Below are 19,435 nucleotides of genomic sequence, written 5' to 3'. Positions count from 1 at the left end.
TGAGAAAATGAAAGACAGCCACGCTGGAAGAAAGGCCTAGTTCCTCACCTAGATTTGTCTGGGTGACACCCGAGATAGGAAAGCACGGCAGCAGGATCGGTGTCTTTTCTCTCCTGTTTTCTGTAACTTGGGCTTTGTCCAGGCTCCCTTCCAGCTTTGCACAGGACGAGAAAGGAAGCAGCTGGAGCTGCACTTCAGCCACCATGTGCCTGACCTGGCTTCCCTTGCTCCAGCACTGGAGGTCTCGAGGGCTGGGTTCAGCTGAGTTAAGTCTGAGGAGGACCACAGATCTTGTCCTCCATTTCAGGCACACGCTCTCTTTGCCCCTCAAAGGTAGGCAAGCATGTGAATTCAAGTTGCAGTTACCTGTGGAGCCCTCTGGCCCGAGGCGGGCGCAGTGGGAAGCTCTGACTATGTTGCTCCTCAGAGCAAGTCCCTTCTGTACTGCCAGCTCCCTCTCTCCAGACATGGGGCCTGGGGTGCAGTGTACCCACAAATACATGCCTTTTGCAGCTGCTGCTTCCCCTCCCACTCGGGCATCATTGGAGAGAAAGGGCCAGACTACTTCACCTCTGCAGACTTAGGCCACACAGTAATACAGAGCCACGTGAGCCACAGACACCGGAGGGACTGTGCATGGTGTTTTATTGGAGATGACAATGAGGTGGGGCAGGTTCTCAATGGAGCATGCTCTGTAGGTCACACACTAGAGCCATAAGGCAAGGGTAGCCAGGTGGCCAGCCTCTGGGGGCCGTCCCCTGGGTCCTAATGTCCTCATCTAACCCTAACTTAACAAGCGCAGCTGAGTCAGGGAGCCCTGGTCTTGCAGGAGGCATGGAGGGAAGGAACAGAAATGACAGATGCAGGGGAGAAAGAGTGAGAAAGGCAAGGGGGCCGGAAGCTGCTCCTCCTCCCCCGCAGTCCAGGCCGGCTTCTGCTTCACCACGCTCCAGTTCCCTAGTCCTGCCAGATGCTAAGCTTCCTGGTTTGGAGAGGAGGGCCTTTTCCTACCAGAGCTTCCGCTGTGAGGTGTCTGTCCAGTCTCACCCGCACCGTGCCCGTCTTGGGTGTAAATGCCCACCCCAGCTGACGGTAGAGAAGAGACACCGTGTTGAGCTCTGATGCTTTCATTTCTGATGTGTGGCAGTGAGGTGAGTGGAGGCCCTCGGACCACAAAGCACAACGGAGTGCTTTGTTAGGACTTACGCTGTACTGCCCACACTCCTACCCTCGTTATTAGCGGGGCATCCACTCTGGTGGGAAGTCCCCTGCTAAGTGATCCTGGCCTGAGATCATCGCCCACTTGGGCAGCTTCTTGTGCAGGTAAAGGAAGGTGCCAAGGATGCAGGACACAGCTAGTACCTGGGATGAGAACCTACGGGGTCACTGTGCCCAGGAGGTGAGGGGGCCCCTTGCTTCTCCCAGAACCTTGGGACCACAGTCAGCCCTGGACCAGGGGCTGGGCAGGGGGTTGTGAGAGCTGAACCTAGAGGCAGCCTGATGCCAGTCTAACTCCAACCTGCCTGAGGTGGGCACCCCAGCCGCTGTGCCTGTACCTGCCAGGGTAGGGCAGGAGGTGGTCAGTAGCTGTCCTTAGGCCAAGGCCGGTTACGCTGCCAGTTCCGGTCATTGTGGTCATGCTCCGAGTCCTGGGCTAGGAGCCGGTCTTGGGGGTCATGCCCATTAGCACTGGGCAGCCCCGAGGTGTGTTGGCGGTGAGGCTGATACAGGTCCTGGTAGGCATCTGCGTAGTCCTCCTCCAGATGACGGGAGCTGCGCTGTGAAGAGCCGGTCCAGGCCTGGCGGGAGCTCTCGCTGGCCTCGTCTGAGGGCATCAAGCTGTCCCGCTCCAGGGGTGAATGCTCCTCACCTCGCTCCCCCAGCAGCTGCTGATTCTGGGGGCCACACAAGAGCTCTAAGTAAGGTGAGGCAGTTCTGGCCTCTGCTCCTCCTAGGACTCTGGCAGGGAGGTGGGGCTCTTCCCCTCTATTCTCAATTCCCAGGTTTGGTTCTAAACAGTGCGAGGAAGAAGTAAGCTGGGGTGTTCTTCTGGGCCAGGTGTAGAAAGCTGGAGTTTGGGCTCCTGCATATTCAGGCTCTCCCTTAAGAAGTGACTGGGAGAAAGGTGTGGAGAGAACGTTTCCTCTGACCCTGGAAGGCCCATCTCTGATTACTCATCTCATTCACTGTGCTCTTCAATCAGGAAGTTCCTTGACCTCTCTGCCCTAGGTCTGCAGAGCGAGCTGAAACACAGCTGACAGCTCAACCATCCCTGGCTTCACGTGCAGGCCAAGGACAATCCTCGGGCAGGGCAGGGGCTTGGCTTTGACTGTGTAAGCCTGCACATTTGTGCCCACTGGAAATGGTTACCTGAAGTCCAGGGATGGCACTAGGAGGACCCAGAAGTCCAGGGCCCGGTGCTGGATGGTGGGTAGCTCGCCAGTAAACCTCTAGGTACTCAGCCAGGTGCTCGCAGGCGTCCTCCAGCTGGTTCTCATCCAGAATCACGTCGAACGACTCCTGGACAGAAAGGACACAGGGAGGTCGGCGTCTCGCGGCAACCTCCCAGCTCTCCATCTCCTGCACCCCGCAATCGGGTGTGGCTGCAGCGGCGGACCCAAGCACTCACGGGCGGGCACTGAACCAGCTTATCGTAGGCCATCATCTGTACAGTCAGGTGCTTCATCTGTGACTTCCCCCGGGAGCGGATGAGTCGCTGGAGTACCTGAAGCAGAAAGGCAGAGACAGGGCCTAGAGTCTCTTGGGGCTCTGGTCAGAGCTGGGCCTGGAAGGAACTAGGCACGTTCCCAACTTGTGATACGGCATTAGTAAGTACAAGGTGAGGGTGACTCAGTGTGGCGTTGCGGGACGGCAGGAAAAGGTCACTATCTTCTAGGGGACGTCTCCTGTGGGCCCCCAGTCACCCCAGTTTCACTTACCTTCGGTGAGGATACTTTGACAAAGACGATGATGGGGGCCAACGAGGTCTTGGCCAGCTGTGCTGGGTGGTTGATGGTATCGGCATCCAACACCACTAGCTGCAGGGATTTGGCCAGCTCGAATATGCGCTCAATCTCACTCTGCACTTCAGCTAAGGAAGGGGAGGAGCTCACCAGGGGCTCTGCCCACTGCTTAACCCAGGGCTTTGAGGGAGGGCGGCTACGTAGTGGACAGGAAGGACCCGACAGCCTGGGCAGGCAGTGGACTGGGCAAACGAGGACAGTCCTGGGGCCGGTGGTGGGGCATGGTCAAAAAAGGGGGAAGTTCTGACTAGCGTCAAAAGGGCAGAGAGGCAGGAGCAAAGGAGTTCTCACCAATGCTGGAGCGGGCGGAGGAGCGCTCAATGATGGTCCTCTTGCCAGGGTTGTTGAGCACAGACCGCTTTGCCAGTGAGAGGTCAGCTGTGACTCTCGTGATGGAGATCCTGGTATGGAGGGTCACAGCTGCCTTCAAACTCAAGGCCTTCTTTACCCAGTCCTCCTTGACAGGAGACTAGCTCTGGGCATGAGGAGGGAATTATTTTCTTCCCGATTCTCATTCCGTTCCAGGCCAGGGTAGCTTACCTGCCATCAAACCTGTGTTTTAGGAAGTCGAAGAGAGCCTTCTGCATCATGTCTGTGACCTGGAGGAGAGGGTGTGGCACTGACAGGGGGCTCCAGGAGACAGGCAGTGTCCCTAAGAGGAGTTCACACCCTCCACACAGGCATTTCCCACTGTCCTTGAAGCCTTCCCGGGACTCAGGTTGGGCATTTCCTCACCTCGTAACCTTTCAGAGAGGGTCCCACCAGCACCACAGGCCGCATGGAGGGCACCACATCGTATGGGGGAACATGTTCCGCCTGCAAAATGGCCAGGAGGTCAAGACAAAAATCTTGGTCTTGGTGCCCACTTTATGCCTGATTGCTCTGGGGGCAGAGTCAAGAGTGCTGGGTTCCCTCCCCTCTGTCCTGCACTGTCTAACCAGAAGGGTCCCCAGAACCAAAATCTGCCCCTCACCCACCGCCCAGGTCCCTTTCTGACTCACCTGCTTTTGCTTCTGCTTGGCTTTTTGGAAAAGGAAATAAAAGGTTAAAGTTGCTGAAGGGAAAAGGCCGTGGGGGCGTGGCAGTTCCTTCCCCAGGGGAGATAACAGGTTCTCCCTGCTTTTCCGATCCCTCTACCGGCGGGCCCCTTCACTGAGGAGGACCCACCCCTTCCACTGTGTCCTGTTTGCCCGTCTACCCAAGGTGGGTAAGCTGAGGGGGCGGGGGTAGGGGGTACCTAGAGATGGAGGAGGAGAGCGTCTGTTGCCAATGTCACTCAGGCTGGAAGGGTTCCCCGATCTCCTGACAGAAAAGAAGGGGGCTGTCAGTTCCATGCATTATTTAATGTTTTACAAATTAGTAACTCCCTTTAGGACAGCTGAGCATGTGTGTGGTGTGTGTGTACACTTGCACGGTGTGCATGTGGAGCTGCGTTCTGTGGGCCAGGTATTTGGGGTGTGTGTGTGTGTGTGTGTGTGTGTGTGTGTGTGTGGTGTGCATGTGGAGCTGCGTTCTGTGGGCCAGGTATTTGGTGTGTGTGTGTGTGTGTGTGTGTGTGTGTGTGTGTGTGTGTGTATGGAGTCCCAGCACTGTGGAGCTGCATTCTGTGGGTCAGGTATTTGGGGTGTTCTGTGTCTGGGGTGTGTGTGCATGGTGTGCGTGTGTTACTGTGTTCTGTGGGTCAGGTATTTGGGGTGTTCTGTGTCTGGGGTGTGTGTGTGTGTGTGTGTGTGTGTGTGTGTGTGTGTGTGTATGGAGTTGCAGCACGGTTCTCACCTGGCCTTCTGTTCCTGTTTGAGCCGGATGCTCTCCAGGCGCTGGGGGCTGGGGATGAAGGCGATGTCTCCGCCCTCTTTCACTAGCCTCCCGATCCACCAGTCATTACTGTACTTCTGGGAGTGGACGAGAGCGGGGAGGAGCTGTGAGGGGCGCTTGCCCAGGCCCCTTCTGAGCCAGGGAAGACTTTGGGAAGCTGGTGTGAGGAAGGCAGAGGAGGGGCCAAGGAGAGTATGATGGCATCACAGAACAGTGCAGCCAGGTTCAAGTCGTGTGGCGTCACGGGTGTCACAGGAGACTACTGGTTAACCTCCCACTTAACAGAAGTGAGGACCAAGGCAGGGCTGAGAAGTACACAGGAGTACAGAAGTACACACAGAGGAAAGTGAAGGAGTTGGGGACTCATTTTAGATCTAGAACTAAAGAGGCACTGGGGCCTGGGACGGCAACCGGAGGAGTAGAAGGTGGATTACCTCTTTAATGTGCAGAAAATCTTTGGCCTCAAAGTTGACTCCAGAGCCCTGGACTGGGCACTCCTCATCCAACACCCCACAGTAGCTGACATTGGTCCTCACAGCAAATGCCACAGGTTTGTGCTGGGAAATTTGATCGTCAGGGCAGTGAGAGACACCTCGGGACATCTCGTGGGGGACGGCAGAGGCCCCAGACGAGAAGCCTCCTGCCTGCCACACACACTTTTCCACACGTAAGTACCCCCTAACATGACCCTGGGGACCCAAGATCCCGCACAGGTTTGCACCCAGCCGGGCCCCCTGCTGGCGGCGGCGCGGCAGGTATACCTTGGCTCTCTCCAGCTGCTGCTGAGCTTGACTCTCCACTTCCCGCCGGGCACTCTCCCGGTCCTCCTCCAGGGAGACGTCTGAGTCCAGAGAGGGGCGGCTGGTGTAGGAGTCGGCTGAACCCTGGGATGGGAGAGTCTGTGTAAAGGGACTGTATAGGCCTCTCCTAACCTCATTGCCTCTTCTCCACCTTCTAGGGGATGATCTGACCCTCTAAGCTGCTTCTTGTGTACCTCCCAGTGTCTCTGTGGTTACAGAGAGGCTGGCCTAGTCCACAGTGTAAAGATGGGGCCCCTCTGCTGCACACCTATCAATACCTTAACTCCGAATAATCTTCACCCCTTTTCTCTCCTTTTCCCTTCTACCGTGTCCTATGGAGCAGAGGGAAGGGAAAAATACTACAGATGATGTCTCTGAGATGCTGTGGAATCCAGGAAACCAGGTCCTCTTATCCACGCTAGCCTGAAGCAGCCTAGACATGATCCCTTTAAGACGATTGGCAAGAGTACAGCTAGCCAAGAGATGCGGGTCAGAGCCGGGCATGGCGCCGCACACCTATAACTCCAGCGCTTGGGAGGTGGAGGAGCAGGAATTCAAGTTCAGTTGCAGCTAGAGAGGGAGTTAAAAGCCATCCTGGGCTACTCGGGACCCTCCCTCAAAAAAAAAAAAAAAAAAAAAAAAAAAGAAGCCAGATGGGGTAGGGAGAGGGGATGGTGTGACTGCTCAGCAAGTGAAGAAGAGGCATTTGCTGCTCTAAGAGGGTGACCTAAGTGAAATCCATGGGGCCAACAGTGCAGGCAGAGAACTCATCTCTAAAGTTGTCCTCTGATCCACACACACACAGAGTAAATGAAAACACACACACACACACACACAGTAAATGAAAACGCACACACGTGCATGCATGCACACAGTAGTGTGTGTGAGCTTACACACACCCACACACAGTAAATTCACACACACACACACACACTCTGGTAGGCCCTGTCACAATGTGACCATTTGACCACTAAGACTCTATCCAAGTTTTTTGTTGTTCGTATTTGAGCCAGGGTCCACCATGTAGCACTGGCTAGCCTAGAATTTTCCATATAGACCAAACATAGACATTTGCCTGCCTCTACCTCCCAGATGCTGGTGTGCCACCACAGCAGGCTTCTAACAAGGTTTTGGGATCTGTTAAATGGATGCATATTTGCCTTGCGGTGTGAAGATTGGGCCCAAAGTTGCAGACTCCTGGAAGTCTCCTTTGCTCTCCCCACCCACTACTTTCCTCTCACACCTGCTAGGACTGGCCGGGTGTAAGCAGCAAGAAGCCGGGAAAGAGAGAGCAACCCAAAGCCATCTCCTGGGTACAGGCGAGGCCATCACACACCCACCACCTGGCTGTACCTCCCTAGCCTTCCCCTGGGCCCAAGGGATATGAGGCCCTGGAGGGAGGGTACGCTGGTGCCAGGCAACCAAGCCGATACAGGGCCTTGGGGAATGGGGTGCCTTTGGTGATGTGAACAAGGACAGTCCTTGAGTCCTGCCCTTAGTAGGGTCTTGGGGTAAGGAGTGTACACTTGAAGGGTTGCGGAGGGAGTTCACCTTCAAGGCCACAAGGAAGATGCCAATCAAATAAGGAAACTTCAACTTTGAGACAAGCAGCTGAAAGTTAAGGTAACTAACTGCGTTAGGGAACAGGGAATCTTTTCCGACTCTTTTCCTTACATGCAGCTGCCTGGAGGGATTCTTCCCTTAATTCTGAGATGGCCAGCGGCACAGAAAAGGTAAAAACAGGATGTGTGTAAGGAAAGCGGTTTCCAAATGTTCAGGTTGAAGAACAGACCCTAGAACTCTCTGGCTCTGATCACCTAACGAAACACACCCTGTTGACCATGCCTCTGCCCCAGCCCTGCCTGTGCGGAGGGCTGGTCACTTGGTGTCAGTCCTGGAATCTGGGCTAGAGACTATGTCTATTGTAAACCAAAGGCTCAAGGCAGCACCAGAGTGGTACCGCCTTTTGTTCTGCACAAGGAGAGGCTCTCTGCTGCTCCCCATCTCTCCAGCCAAGGCAGAGCAAGGCTGAGTCCCTGGGGAAAAAAAAAAAAAAAAAAAAAAAAAAAAAGCCTTGACATGGAGTGAGGGACCTCACTGGCAGGACAGAAGTGCTAGCTGCAGGGTGTGGGTGGCTAAGGGGATAGAGGCCGGCAGGGGAGAAAGGCTGGAGGCCAGGCAGGATGACCACCCACTGTGTATGTATCACATACTTCCTGGGTACCCAGCAGGTGTTGGGAGAAGTGTGGCTTTGACCTCTACAGATGCTAGCGCTCAGCCTAATTTAGTCCTCACTGCCCATATCTGGGGTATCTAGGCTAGAAGACCTCTTAACCCTGACTGGGCGAGAACGACAGGTCTCCCCCTAAATTGTTCAATGAGTTGTGTTCTGAATGGTAAAGTCACTTTCCATAATTCCCGTGTCCTCGGGTATTGCCTGGGCTACTCTGGTATCAATTAAGAAGGTAGGAACACCCTGTAGAGCCCGTTAGGGTCTTATCTCCCCCACCCCCTTATATCCAAACAGCCAGAGTCTCAGTACTCCCGAGTTGGCGCAGTGCCCTGGTGGTTGCCCCCCTTGCCTGGCGAGTGTGTGGGCAGGCTGCAGCTCCTCTCTTGCCTGGCACGGGGGAAGAAGAGGAGGGAGATGAGCCCAGTGGATTTATTTAGAGCTTGCTCTCCCTCCTCCTGCCTCAGAGGGGGCCTCAGAGAGAGCAAGGAGCTAGCAGGAGGAAGCCAAGTGGGGGGGAAGCGAGCCAAGAAACAGAGAGGGTCAGGAGGGAGCCATAGGTCAGCAGGCCACCCTCAAGCAGCATCCCTATGGGCCAGTGTCTTTGGCCTGACTTCTCACCAGGGATGAGAAGGGAGCACCCAAGGCCCTGCGGCCCCACAGAGAGGTCCGTTCTCCAGCGCCTCCTGGAACCCTGGGCTACACCAGCTGTCCCTTCGACTGTCAGAGAGAGGCCTGAAAATCATCTCTCTGCTCTCACAGCAACGTAATTAGCCCCAGAGCCCCACGGAAAACTGGGCCCGGAAGGAGCCTGGTCCCAGAACTGACTGACACATGCCTGTTCTGAGCCTCACAAGACAGCAGACTTGACCTAACCCTATCAAGGGATGTTTTCAAGCCATGTAAGTGGTCCTTTCCCAAGAAGGCCCTGGTGTGGCATGTTGGAGAAAGTCTGGCAACTCCAAGGGGCTCTGAAACTGCTCCCCACTCTTGTCCCTTCTTTCCAGGCATTCTTTCTGCTTTCTGAGCTCCGGGAATCACAGCCTAATGAGCTGATTTGTCTCAGTGGGTCAGGAGATAAAAGCAAAGAGGAGAATTAAATATTTATTGGTTGCCTGGTTCTCTGAGAAAAGATCTTCCTTTCCATCCCCTGGCCTCACCTCCAGGTCCTCCATGCTGAGCAGGAGCTCAGAGGAATCCTCAGCAGGGGCCTGGGGAGGTGGACGGAACTCAGTCTGAGGGCCCACCCATGTGGTGGGTGGCCTTTGGAAGAAGCTGGGCTATAGTGAGGGTGAGGGGTCAAAGCTACGCACAGGGGTGGTGGGCAGAGGAATAACAGCCCTTGTCAAGTCCTAGAATTCCTATCTGCAGAGACTGGTACCCGACTCTCTAAATACTCTTCCAGCTCCCCAATTTGTCATTTACTTGAGGCACAGGTCCGAGCGACTCCCCTAAAGATCAGCTCCTCCTGTTCTGTTCAGACCCCATAAACCCAGAATTTGGAACTCCAGACAGTCCGTGTTCCCTCTAAAACCTCGGTGCCAGGGCCTTCGGTCTTTCCTCCCTCTGCCCCTTATGTCCTGAGCTTTGGGGCCACCTGCTCGAGCCTTCTCCCTACAGTGTCCCTCTGTGCACACACCCGAGTACCCAGGAGACCTGGCCTTGAAAGCCCATATCCCCACTTTCCTAGAGAGCCCCCCGCCCCCATTGCGCGCCCTGCCCCGCTGTCAAGGCGTTTTTTTTTCAAAGTCCTGAACCGGGGGGGGGGGGGGGGGGGGGGGGAAGGGTTGAAGAGAGAGGTGTCATCCCAACTCCCCCACCCCCACCCTCCCCGTGGGCACTCACCGCCTCCGAGTCCTCAAACCCGGGCACGTAGGAGTCGTCATACATGGGGGAGTCCGGGGTGGGTGGGGGGGGAGAGCGAGCGGCGCCGGGGGCGAGGACGGCGGGCCGCGCCCGAGATGCCACCGAGCCGCGCAGCCCTGCGGGCGGCGGCGGGCGGCGGGCGGCGGCGGCGGCGGCGGCGGAGAGCGCGAGCGCGAAGGAGGGAGCGAGCCGCGAAGACCAGCTGCTCGCCGCTCAGATCCCCGCTCCCCTCCCCAGCCCCCAGCCCCGTCGGTCCCACCCCGAGCGCGCCAGCGCGGCTCAGGAATCTGCCACCGGCTCCCACAACAATAGTGCCCGCCCACCGGACCCCCTCCCGGGAAGGCGCGGGCGCCGGGGACGCCGGGGCCGCGGAACCGGGCGCACGCGAGCCGGGAAGGTGGGTCCCCGGCACCTCTGGGGCCGGGGCGACTGGGAAGAAGGGCGGAGAGGCTTGCAGGCGGGGCGGATCCCGGCGGGGAGGAGGCGGGGCGAGGAGGGATGCGGAGACAGGGACTTGGGCAACCCAGGAACTGCTCCGCCGGGAAACAAAGGGCTGGCGCGGGGGAGGGGAAGGGGCGAGACACTGCCCAGAGACGCGACCCCAGCGGAGAACCGAGAGGGTGCGGGCGGCGGGGAGGCTGGATGGAGAGACAGGAGGGCTGGAGGCAGAGAGGACGCGCAAGACAGGAAAATGGAGAGCTAGAGGGGGACGGGCAGCGGATGGGGAGAGGTCTCAGGTGATATAGTGCGTTGTCGGCTCCCTGCATTTCCAGGAGACGCCCGAAGCGAACCCCGCAGAGGTACTAGGGAGGAATGGTTTGGAGATCCCAGACCATGAAAGCAGCTCCTGCCCTAACAGGTGCTTGGCCCTCTGGGCACCGGGCTGCAGCAAAGGGCCGACCCTTGAGAAGGGGGAAGTTCGGGTACGCTGGCTAGGCCTCCCCACACCTGTTGCACGGGCAGATTTCATCCAACTTAAAGCCGGATGGAGAGTCTCTTCCTCACTTCCCTGCCAAGGATTGTGCCAGACATTGCCAAGGCATCCGTGGGAACTGGGGCAGAAAGGGGCTGTTTTAGGTGAGCCTAAAGGGACGGGTGAAGCCAAGAGGGTGGAGGCACGGGGATGGCTGCAGGTGGAGCAGAAGAAGGTGGGATCCCGACTCTGAGATTGGCAAGGAAAAGGGGCACGTCTCTCGCTTGGCAAAAGGCCGGGTGTATGGTGGGTCGGATGCTCCTAGCCACCTCGCTCCACTCAGCCCCCGTTAAAGGGCTGCTGAGATTGGAGGAAAATGGGAGAAACCTTCCGGGGGCTCTCCCCACATGAGCTCCCTCCTTCTTACATCCCCTGACCAAAAATTCCCTTTTGAATTTTGACCACCTGCCTGGGCACCCCAAGAGGACGTGAGACAGACAGACATCAGCCATGCCTGGTGTCTTGCTCTCTCAACCCAGCTGCTTTCCATTCCTATTCCTCACACCCAGGAGGGTAAGCTCAGCACTCTGCCCGTCCCTTTCCCTTCCTGGACCAGAAGGAAATCAGAAAGCCACAATTTGCAAGAGTTCATGAGACCTATTAGAAGGTAGTGTGTGTGTGGTGGTGGTGGTGGTGGGGGGGAAGACCACCCAAGGCAAATGCCTCCTCACCTCTGTCTCAGCTTCCTGTTTCCTTGGCAAGAAAAAGAGGGGGGTAGGGGGCTCATCTTACGACACCCTAGTCTGCCTCTTTCTACTAGCAGGGTTGGCAGGCAACTTTGCTGAGGGCAGCAGCCGCGATTGGGGGAGCCTGCTTTCACAGCTCGAAGTCTGCATGATGAGGGGTTAGTGAGACATTACAGTCTGCGTTCCCAAGCATCGCCTTCGCCCTGTACCTTCCTTTCGCGTTGTCTCTCTAGCCCCCTCCTTCCAGAGGGTGGAGAGGTCGGTATCAAGGGGGAAGACCCCCCCCCCCAGGCTCTCTCCTGGGAGATGGCCTCTCATCGGAGGACTGACTCCTCACCCACAGAGGGTCCTGGGACTGCAGGTAGCTGTGGATCCGCTACCAACAGATAGATTCCCTTCCTCACACCTTGTTGTCTGTCTCCATCCCCAGCTGGGACAATGGTGTGTCTAAGTCGGCCTCTGAGAAATGCGTTGCCATGCCAACCACCTCCCCAGGAGATGGGTTCAAGTTCCCCATACCGACGGGCATCCCTTGGGTCCTGCAGGCGGCGGCACTTGGGTCTTCCCTTTCCCCCCCCGCCCCCCCGCACCTCTACCCCTGAGTCGCTACCCAATGCCCGCTTCGTGTCTCACCACCGTCAGTCACACCTGCCGAGTCCAGTTCTCGTGCTAATCTAGCTACGGAAGCAGGAGCAAGGAGGAAAGCCTCAAGTGTGCCAGGGAGCTGGGTAGATCCAAATTCCTGGACACCAAGTGGGGAAACTGAGGCAGGAGCTGGGAGCGCTACACCAGGTGGAGGCCCCTAGCATCCCAGCTCTAAGGTTGCGCCCCCCCCCCGCCCCGCCCCGCCCCGCCCAGGAACTCCGAGAGGGTCACAGAGGGAGCCTGGCACAGCCCCCCTTCCAATCGAGCCCCTTTCCCGGCCCCCAGTCTGCACATGCTGGAGGAGCCGCCAGTTCCAGCCTTCCCCTCCTCTCGCCCAGAGGTCTCGCCTCCCGTTCCCCCACCCCGCTTCCCCTCCGGGTGCTGCAGTTTCTCCCAAATGCCGGAGCCTTCCTCCCACCCCTCTGGGGAGGGGGCCCCGGCGGCGGTTACCTCGTTCAGCAGGAAGGTTGCACTGGAGTCAGAAAAAGACATAGACCGGGCTAGCGGCCTCTCCCCCTCCCCCGGGCCAGGGGCTCCGAGGCGGGAGCAGGACCCAGCCGCGGCTCTGCACACTGCTCCAGCCCGCTGCACGCCTGGCCTCGCCCCACGCCCCGCCCAGCTCCAGCCGCCCGCTCCCTCTCCTAGCTCGTGGTTCCACCCCTTTCCTCTCTCCCCCCCCACCCCCTCCTTTCTAACCTCCTCCTTCAATCTTCCTCTCACTCCCCTGGCCTCTCAGTCCGGTCTCTTCCCCACGTCAGTCCCTCCTCCCTACCACCCCCAGGTCCCTAGTCATCGGGTGTCTCCCACCGCCCCTCCATCCTCACCTCGCTTGCTTCCCCCCGCCCCAAGCCATCCCCTCCCCTCCCCCCTCCCCCAGGTCTCCGGGAAGGACAGGGTCTGTCTGTGGAGCTCGGCCAGCCACCGCAGGCAGAGGGCGGGAAAGGTTCAAAGGCAGGCGCGGCACCGGGGCTTTTAAGGGGAGGAGGTTCGGCTCCCTCCAGCCCCCAGCTCGGTGCAGCTAGTGCCCCACCCCACCCCACCCCACCCCACCGCCGCGCGCCCCAGCGCCCCCAGGAAGAAAGGCCCTCCTGCGTCCCCACCTCAGCCGGGTTAACAGACCGAGAAGGAAGAGTGCTGGTGCTCAGTTCGCTTGCCCAAGCCTCAAGACGCCCCTCTGAGCTCCGGGGAAGCCACGTCCAGCCACCCTTTTCCAGGTCCCGACCCTGAGGCTTCTGCAGAATCCTCGGGGAGGCAGCCCAGCGGGGACGCCTCCCCGTGTCAGTCAGTGCGCCGCAGGTCTCGGGGAAGGTCAAGGCGAGGGGAGGCGGCGGCCTCCCTGCCCGCGGTAGCGCCCCCTGGACTCGATGGCCCGCTGTCCGCACCCGCCCTCCAGGTGGCAGCACCCGCCGCACGTGCTGTCTCCTGCCAGCAGGAGGCGCTGCTGCAGAGGGCGCAGCCTGGATCTAGACCCAGCCAAGCCTTTCCCCCCTCTCCAGGAGCCACATCCCATCTCCAGACACCCCCCCCCCCCCCACCCCCGGGAGAGAACCCCAGGCTGCACTCTGTCCCCACCCTTGTGGGGAGTTCCTTTGAGACACTCAAGACCCCTCCAAAGCCCCAGACCGCTCTTACCTCCATCCTGGTCTCGGGGGGAACCCAGGCAAGCCGGGCAGCATCCCAGCTCAGTCTGGGCAGCAGAGAGCACAAAGTCGCAGGACTAGGACGCTTTTGGCTTCTCGGGTCAGTACCCCTTCTCGTCCCCTCGGGCGGGCACGTCAAAGCGGACAAGCCCAAGTTCTGGCGGGGGGGAGGGGGGGAGAAGCGAGGGTGTGATCCCAGTTCGCTGGCTTCCTACACCCTTCTAAGCGGACCAACCTGTCATTGGTCCTTCGATACTGGACCCTTCCTGGTTCTTAAGACAGTGGCTGCGCTTGGGCCTGGGGCGAGTGGAAGCAGACCCCTTCACGGCGACAGAACTGAGACCTTAATGACCTGGGCGAGTCTCCAACTTCACCTCAGCATCAAGGGGAAAACTCCCCTTCTCAACCCTTCTTCGAACCCACTTTCTCGGGGTGGAGGGGGTTCGGGACCCCTCCTCTCCACCTCGCTATTCTCTGAAGATCTCTGGGGACTGTTTTCCCCTCTCTGTTCAGCTGACTGTCCACTGGTCCCATCCCAGAGCTGAGGTGGACCAGGACCCTTTCTCAGAGCACTCCATTCCAGGTTCCTCTTGGGCTGGCTGTAACCTGGAAAGCGCCTGGGGAAGCCACTGCCTGCCCTTCCTCTGTGGTCTGTTCCTGCCACAAATGTGGCCACCCCAACTTACTCAGCTTCAAGCCTGCCGAGGAGAGGTAGGAGGGTGTTCATTCTTTGCATTTTGTTTTTGTTGGGGCTTGTAATAGAGGGAACTAAAGTTTATCTTAGGCAATAAGACCTGGAGGGAGAGAAGTCTCTCCCCCCCACACACACACCGCTCACCCCCCCTCCCTCCTTGCCTCCCCTGCTGACCACAGCTAATGGACTAGCTCCTCTGGGCCTTGGGGCGCTTCAGTTTTCACAGGAGAAGCAATTGTGCCTGGCTTCCCTCCTCCCTCTGCCTGAACCTACACCCCCGAAGCCATGGCCGCCTCTTTAAAACATAAATATCAGTTCTCCGAGTGAGAGGCACAGGGGCAGCCCACGTTCCCTGTTCCTTTTCACCCACGCTGGTCTCTGGTCACATGCCTGGTCTCATACCTGGTCTCTGCTATGCCAAGAAGGCAGGTATCAGAACTGGATTAGGGAGCCCAGTCTCCAGACTCCAGAACTCCCTTCAAAGGCCCTCCCGTGAGGTGATTGGCAGGTCACAATCTCTCTACCTCCCCACTTTAAAGACTGATCTGTAACTGTGCCTTGAATCTCTGGGCAGATTACCTAAGAGAGGCACCTAGCGAGCAAGCATGCCTACCTCTCTGGGGCTCTGGCCCCAGCTTGGCTGTGCAGATCTAGGTTCCCATACAGAGCCCCCAAGGCTTCATCAGCTCACCCTGTCAGGACTCAGGGTGCTGGGCAGGGCCCCTGCCAGCCATCCTGACTAGTCTGCCCTGCTTTCAATCTCCACTTGCCTCTTCAGAATGGTGTAATCTGGACAACTAAGCCAGTGGCCCTGGTATTTGGAAGTCTGGGCATAACTAGGACAGAATCGGTAGTCTACCATATCCATCCTTTTGTACCTATTAGACCAAAAAAGATGCCTAATCCTGAGAAAATTATGTGGAAGTAACTTCTATAGGGAATTCCCATTGTCAGCTCCAAATATTGCTGTGGGGAAGTTCCTCCATCATCAAACCTCAGTCTCTCCTGCTGCAATCAGTATTATTTTCCTGGGCTCCGCCTCAGGGCCTATAGAGTTATTTGATGCTTGAGGCACTTTCAGACTCCATCCCCTGATGCAGCATTTGCTATAAATATGTCTGAAGAGTTTCTTGCTGACAGTGCCCAGAATGATTGCACCTACCTCCCAGAAACCAGGCCCTGAGAGGGAATGAAGAAGAAGAGCTATGGCTTCCAGACCCAACTCTTGCCCACTTTGGGGCAGACAGTGGATCTGTTTTGTACATTTGGGGGGGGGGTCCCTCTTTGCTTGGAAGAGGAGCATTGAGTAGCCAGAGATGCGTGGCTCCAGACTTCTGCCTATCAGGGTCTGGCTCAGCCTGGTGCAATCGAGGTGCTCCATGAATGTTTGTTTTGGTCTTGGATCCCAGTCCCCCTGCACTAGGTGACCAGTGGCAAAGAGTGGATTACAGGAGGAAGAGGGCTAGCAGAGGAGTAGAGTCCAGTGTGTCCCGGTGAAGGAGAGGGGACGCAAAGGCCCTGCCACGGGTTAGACCTTACCACCATAACTCCTCCTCCTCGCTACAGACAAAGAACGGCTTGGCACACTCCTAATGTTTAGGATTCTGAATCCCCTTGCCACGCGCAGGGTCGGTTCAGGTCATCCACCCCCACGGTCGACAAGCTCCGTAAACACTAGCAGTGGTTAGCCAGAGAGGCTGGGGGGTGGAGAGATGGGGGCAGCATGGCAACCCCAAGAAGAGGTTTCGGGGATGTAGACTAAGATGACAGATCCAGCAGAGCCGAACTCCTGAGGTGGGGACAGCTGAGACCTGTCAGGGGACCGACCGACCGAGGGGTGTGGACATCCGTTAGAAAGGTAGCCTGCCTGCAGAGGCTCAGCCAGGTCACAGGGTTGACCCTGGTACACGCACTCCAGAGAGCCGGGGGTAGGCGCTCTCTGAGATCCTTCTGTTTCCCCCTGGCTCACAGCAATGTGGCTTTTGTCTCCCTGGCCCCCTGGCGTCAGCCCAGACTGAAACCCTTTTCACCGGAAACAGTGGGCCATGTGCAGCCTAGGCTTGGGAGGCTGGGCACCCTCTCTGCTCATTGTCCGGCTCTCTGCGGCTGTCAGCCTCCCTCTCCCACCCCACAGAGGGCTCTGAGCGGTGGCAGCCATCTCTGGTTCAGAAGGAGGGCATGGTGCCTGCGGCCTGCCGGAGAATGAATTATTGAAGAGAGTGTAGTGCGAGCTGCTTGCAGCTGCCGCCTCTTGGGCCCGGCATTGCCTCTCCCTCTGCTTCTCACTGCTGCGAGGGACTCTCAGGCCTGAGGAAGGGTGTGAGGGAGAGCAGGACCTGGATAGGGGTGGGGGAGTCGAGGTGTTGGGCTTGGGGGGAGAACCTCCCCGGAAAGGAAAGAGGTGGGCCGGCCGGCCGGCAGAGCGTCCAGATGAGGAGGCTACTCTTAGGATAGAGAGAGCTGATAGTCATCTTTGAACCAGGCTGGGGACTAGGAATGGAAGACCCTGTGCCTAGTGGCTGCCCAGAGTTGCAGGGTTGGACTCCCATGGGCCCCTGGGGTTGTGGAGCCAGGAGTCTGGGTCTTTGAAAGACATGCAGTCAGCACAGTGATGAGGTTGAGGGTGGCTATGGGCAGAGTGTTGGCACGCTGGCCTGTCCCTTGGGGACCCGCCCTGCATCCTGACATGAGGCCTCCTTTAGGGAAAGACCCCTTCTCTTCTTCCTCTTTCCCTTCCTCCCTTTTCCTGCCATGAAGTGTGCACACCTCCACTTTCTCTCTCTCTCTCTCTCTCTCTCTCTCTCTCTCTCTCTCTCTCTCTCTCTCTCTCCCCCTCTCCCTCTCCCTCTCCCCTCTCTCTCTCCCTCTCTCTCTCCCTCTCCCTCTCCCTCTCCCCTCTCTCTCTCCCCCCCACCAAATAAAACTCTTCATTGAGCCCTGTCTGCGTGGTGTCTCTGTCTCCCACCTGCCCTGGGGCATCTTGTCTCCAAACCCACCGAGACCCCTCTCTCACCTACAGTACATATCACTACTCAGAACCTCAGTGCCTCCCTACACACAAGAGCCTGTGGGTGTGTGGGGTGTGTGTGTGTGGAGAGTGGGCAGTTAAACATCGGGTTCTGAAAGGCCACCCAGAAAGTCTTGGGAAGAAGGCAGCCTTTGGAATACCAAGACCAGAAGAAGGGCCTAATTCTACCAGTTACTACTGTGTGCAACTCTTTATTGCCTCGGCGACTTCTCTTTAAAAAGGGAAAGAAGGGACCAATGGTGGTGGAGCACGCCTTCAATCCCAGCACTCGGGAGGCAGAGGCAGGTGGATCTCTGTGAGTTCAAGGCCAGCCTGGTCTACAGAGCGAGTTCCAGGACAGCCAGGGCTACATAGAGAAACCCTGTCTTGAAAAAACAAACAAAAAATAAAACAAAACAACAACAACAAAAAAGGAAAATAGGGCCTGGAGAGATGGCTCAGGGGTTAAGAGCACTGGTTGCTCTTCCAGAGGACCTGGGTTCAATTCCCAGTACCTACAGGGCTGCTCACAACTGTCTGTAACTCCAGTTTCAGGGGATTCAACACGCTCTTTTGACCTCTTTGGGCACCAAGTGTGCACATGATACACAGACATATGTGCAGGTAAAGCACACATCTACATAAAAATAAATAAATAAATAAACAAAGAAATAAATAAATGAAAGGGAAAGGAAGCGACCGAGAATGTGGTTCAGCCGCAGGGGTGCTTGCCTAGCACACGGGAACTCTGAACCCTGGGTTAAATCCTCAGCCCTAAAGAATCAAGTGGTGGCACGTGCCTATAATCCTAGCACTCTGAACGTGGAGGCAAGACAGTCAGAAGTTCAAGATCATCCATCACCAACTGTACGGGGAGTTGGAACCGGTCTGGTTCACAAGAGACCCTGTCCAAAAAAAAAAAAAAAAAAAAAAAAAAGGAAAAAGGAAAAAAAGCGTCCAGAGATGGCTCAGCAGTTAAGAGAATTGACTCATCTTCCAGAGGACTGGGGTTTGATTCCCAGCCTCCACATGGTGGCTCTCAACCATCTGTAAGTCCAATTCTAGGAGATCTGATTCCCTCTTCTGAGCACCAAGGGCACCAACGTACATGTAGGCAAAACGTTTATACACATAAAGTAAAATTAAAATTGGAAACAAAAAAAAAATTAAGGGCACAATGGGGCATCCCTGTAATTCCAGCCTTTAGAAATCCCAGTCGGGAGGCTAGAGAGAGTGAGGCCAGCCCAGGCAACAGCGCGAGACCCTGCCTCAAAGCCGAGCAAGAAACAACCCACACAAGGGGAGACACGGGAAAGAGCAGAGCCCGCTTGCCACAAAGCCCTGTGAGAGCTGAACCAGAACCCGTGGTTCGCCAAGTGTAAACTGCTCTTTTATTAGAGTCAGGACCAGCAATTCCAGAAACCAGAGAAGTGGCACAGAGTGGAAAGAACCGGTGCAGGGGCAGCGTCGGGGCTTTTAGCCCTTGCCGTATGACTAAGCCGCCACGGAGGGACTTCTGAGAGTAAATGACTTTTAAAAACCACGGCTAGTCAACAGTTGCATCTGGATTCAGACCCGGATCTTCCCGGTTCGATCTCCGGGTTACTTTCCATGACTGCGCATGGCCGGATACTTGGGTCCCCTGGGACTTTCCTCGCGCTGGCTCGCTCGCTCAGCCTTCGGGACTTCCCCTGAACAGCTCCCCATCCCCCCCCACCCCCACCCCGCCAGATGCCAGGGCGATTAGCCCCTCATTCCTATTCTGTGAGGCCACACCCCTCTCTCCTTCGGGAACGGTGCCAGTCGGGTTTCTTGACTTCCCCCTGAGGCTGCATGAATCAAATATTTGGAATGTAGTTCTCAGAATAACCTTTGATTACTATAGACGTGTGGCCTATCTGTTGCAAAAGAAAAAATAATAGAAAATGGAGATCAGAAGCGGGTGGGGCACTTTACAGCTTGCGCTCCTGACAGCCAGAGTCTGAGGTTAGTGGCTGCGGGCGAGTCCAAGGCTGGCCTGGGCTAAATAACGGGTTTCAGGTCAGCCTGGCCTAGA

General features: G+C 57.1%; 2 protein-coding genes across 6 annotated transcripts; one reads left to right on the top strand and one right to left on the bottom strand.

Annotated features, from left to right (window-relative positions):
* Positions 1-628: 628 nt before the first annotated feature.
* On the bottom strand, positions 629-12,620 carry Cacnb3 (calcium voltage-gated channel auxiliary subunit beta 3). Of its 2 annotated transcripts, none has more exons than XM_052748851.1 (13): positions 12,489-12,620; positions 5,600-5,722; positions 5,273-5,395; positions 4,800-4,915; positions 4,261-4,325; positions 4,025-4,044; positions 3,759-3,839; positions 3,564-3,622; positions 3,315-3,424; positions 2,940-3,091; positions 2,630-2,725; positions 2,371-2,520; positions 629-1,895 (listed from the first exon to the last, which is right to left on the bottom strand). In XM_052748851.1, exons 1-13 carry the CDS (start codon positions 12,528-12,530, stop codon positions 1,581-1,583), a joined length of 1,452 nt encoding a protein of 483 aa, XP_052604811.1. In that variant the 5' UTR covers positions 12,531-12,620; the 3' UTR covers positions 629-1,580. The 2 variants fall into 2 exon arrangements, with proteins under 2 accessions (XP_052604811.1, XP_052604810.1); XM_052748850.1 differs by lacking the exon at positions 12,489-12,620 and adding an exon at positions 9,714-9,845.
* Positions 9,812-12,482, top strand: LOC128117044 (translation initiation factor IF-2-like). 4 transcript variants are annotated; one of them, XR_008220688.1, is made up of 4 exons: positions 9,812-10,131; positions 10,594-10,811; positions 11,217-11,314; positions 11,471-12,482. XR_008220688.1 is itself a non-coding variant. In XM_052748853.1 (3 exons), exons 1-3 carry the CDS (start codon positions 9,830-9,832, stop codon positions 11,222-11,224), a joined length of 528 nt encoding a protein of 175 aa, XP_052604813.1. In that variant the 5' UTR covers positions 9,812-9,829; the 3' UTR covers positions 11,225-12,482. The 4 variants fall into 4 exon arrangements, 2 of the variants coding, with proteins under 2 accessions (XP_052604813.1, XP_052604812.1); XM_052748853.1 differs by having other exon boundaries at positions 11,217-12,482; XR_008220689.1 differs by having other exon boundaries at positions 9,940-11,314; positions 11,471-11,551; positions 11,824-12,482.
* Positions 12,621-19,435: the final 6,815 nt, after the last annotated feature.

The sequence above is a fragment of the Peromyscus californicus genome, unplaced genomic scaffold (genome assembly GCF_007827085.1).
Source record: "Peromyscus californicus insignis strain IS unplaced genomic scaffold, ASM782708v3 Scaffold_20__1_contigs__length_68692818, whole genome shotgun sequence".
NCBI lineage: Eukaryota > Metazoa > Chordata > Mammalia > Rodentia > Cricetidae > Peromyscus > Peromyscus californicus.
Note: the sequence above shows the minus strand (reverse complement) of the source record. Positions and strands in the feature narration are given on the sequence as shown.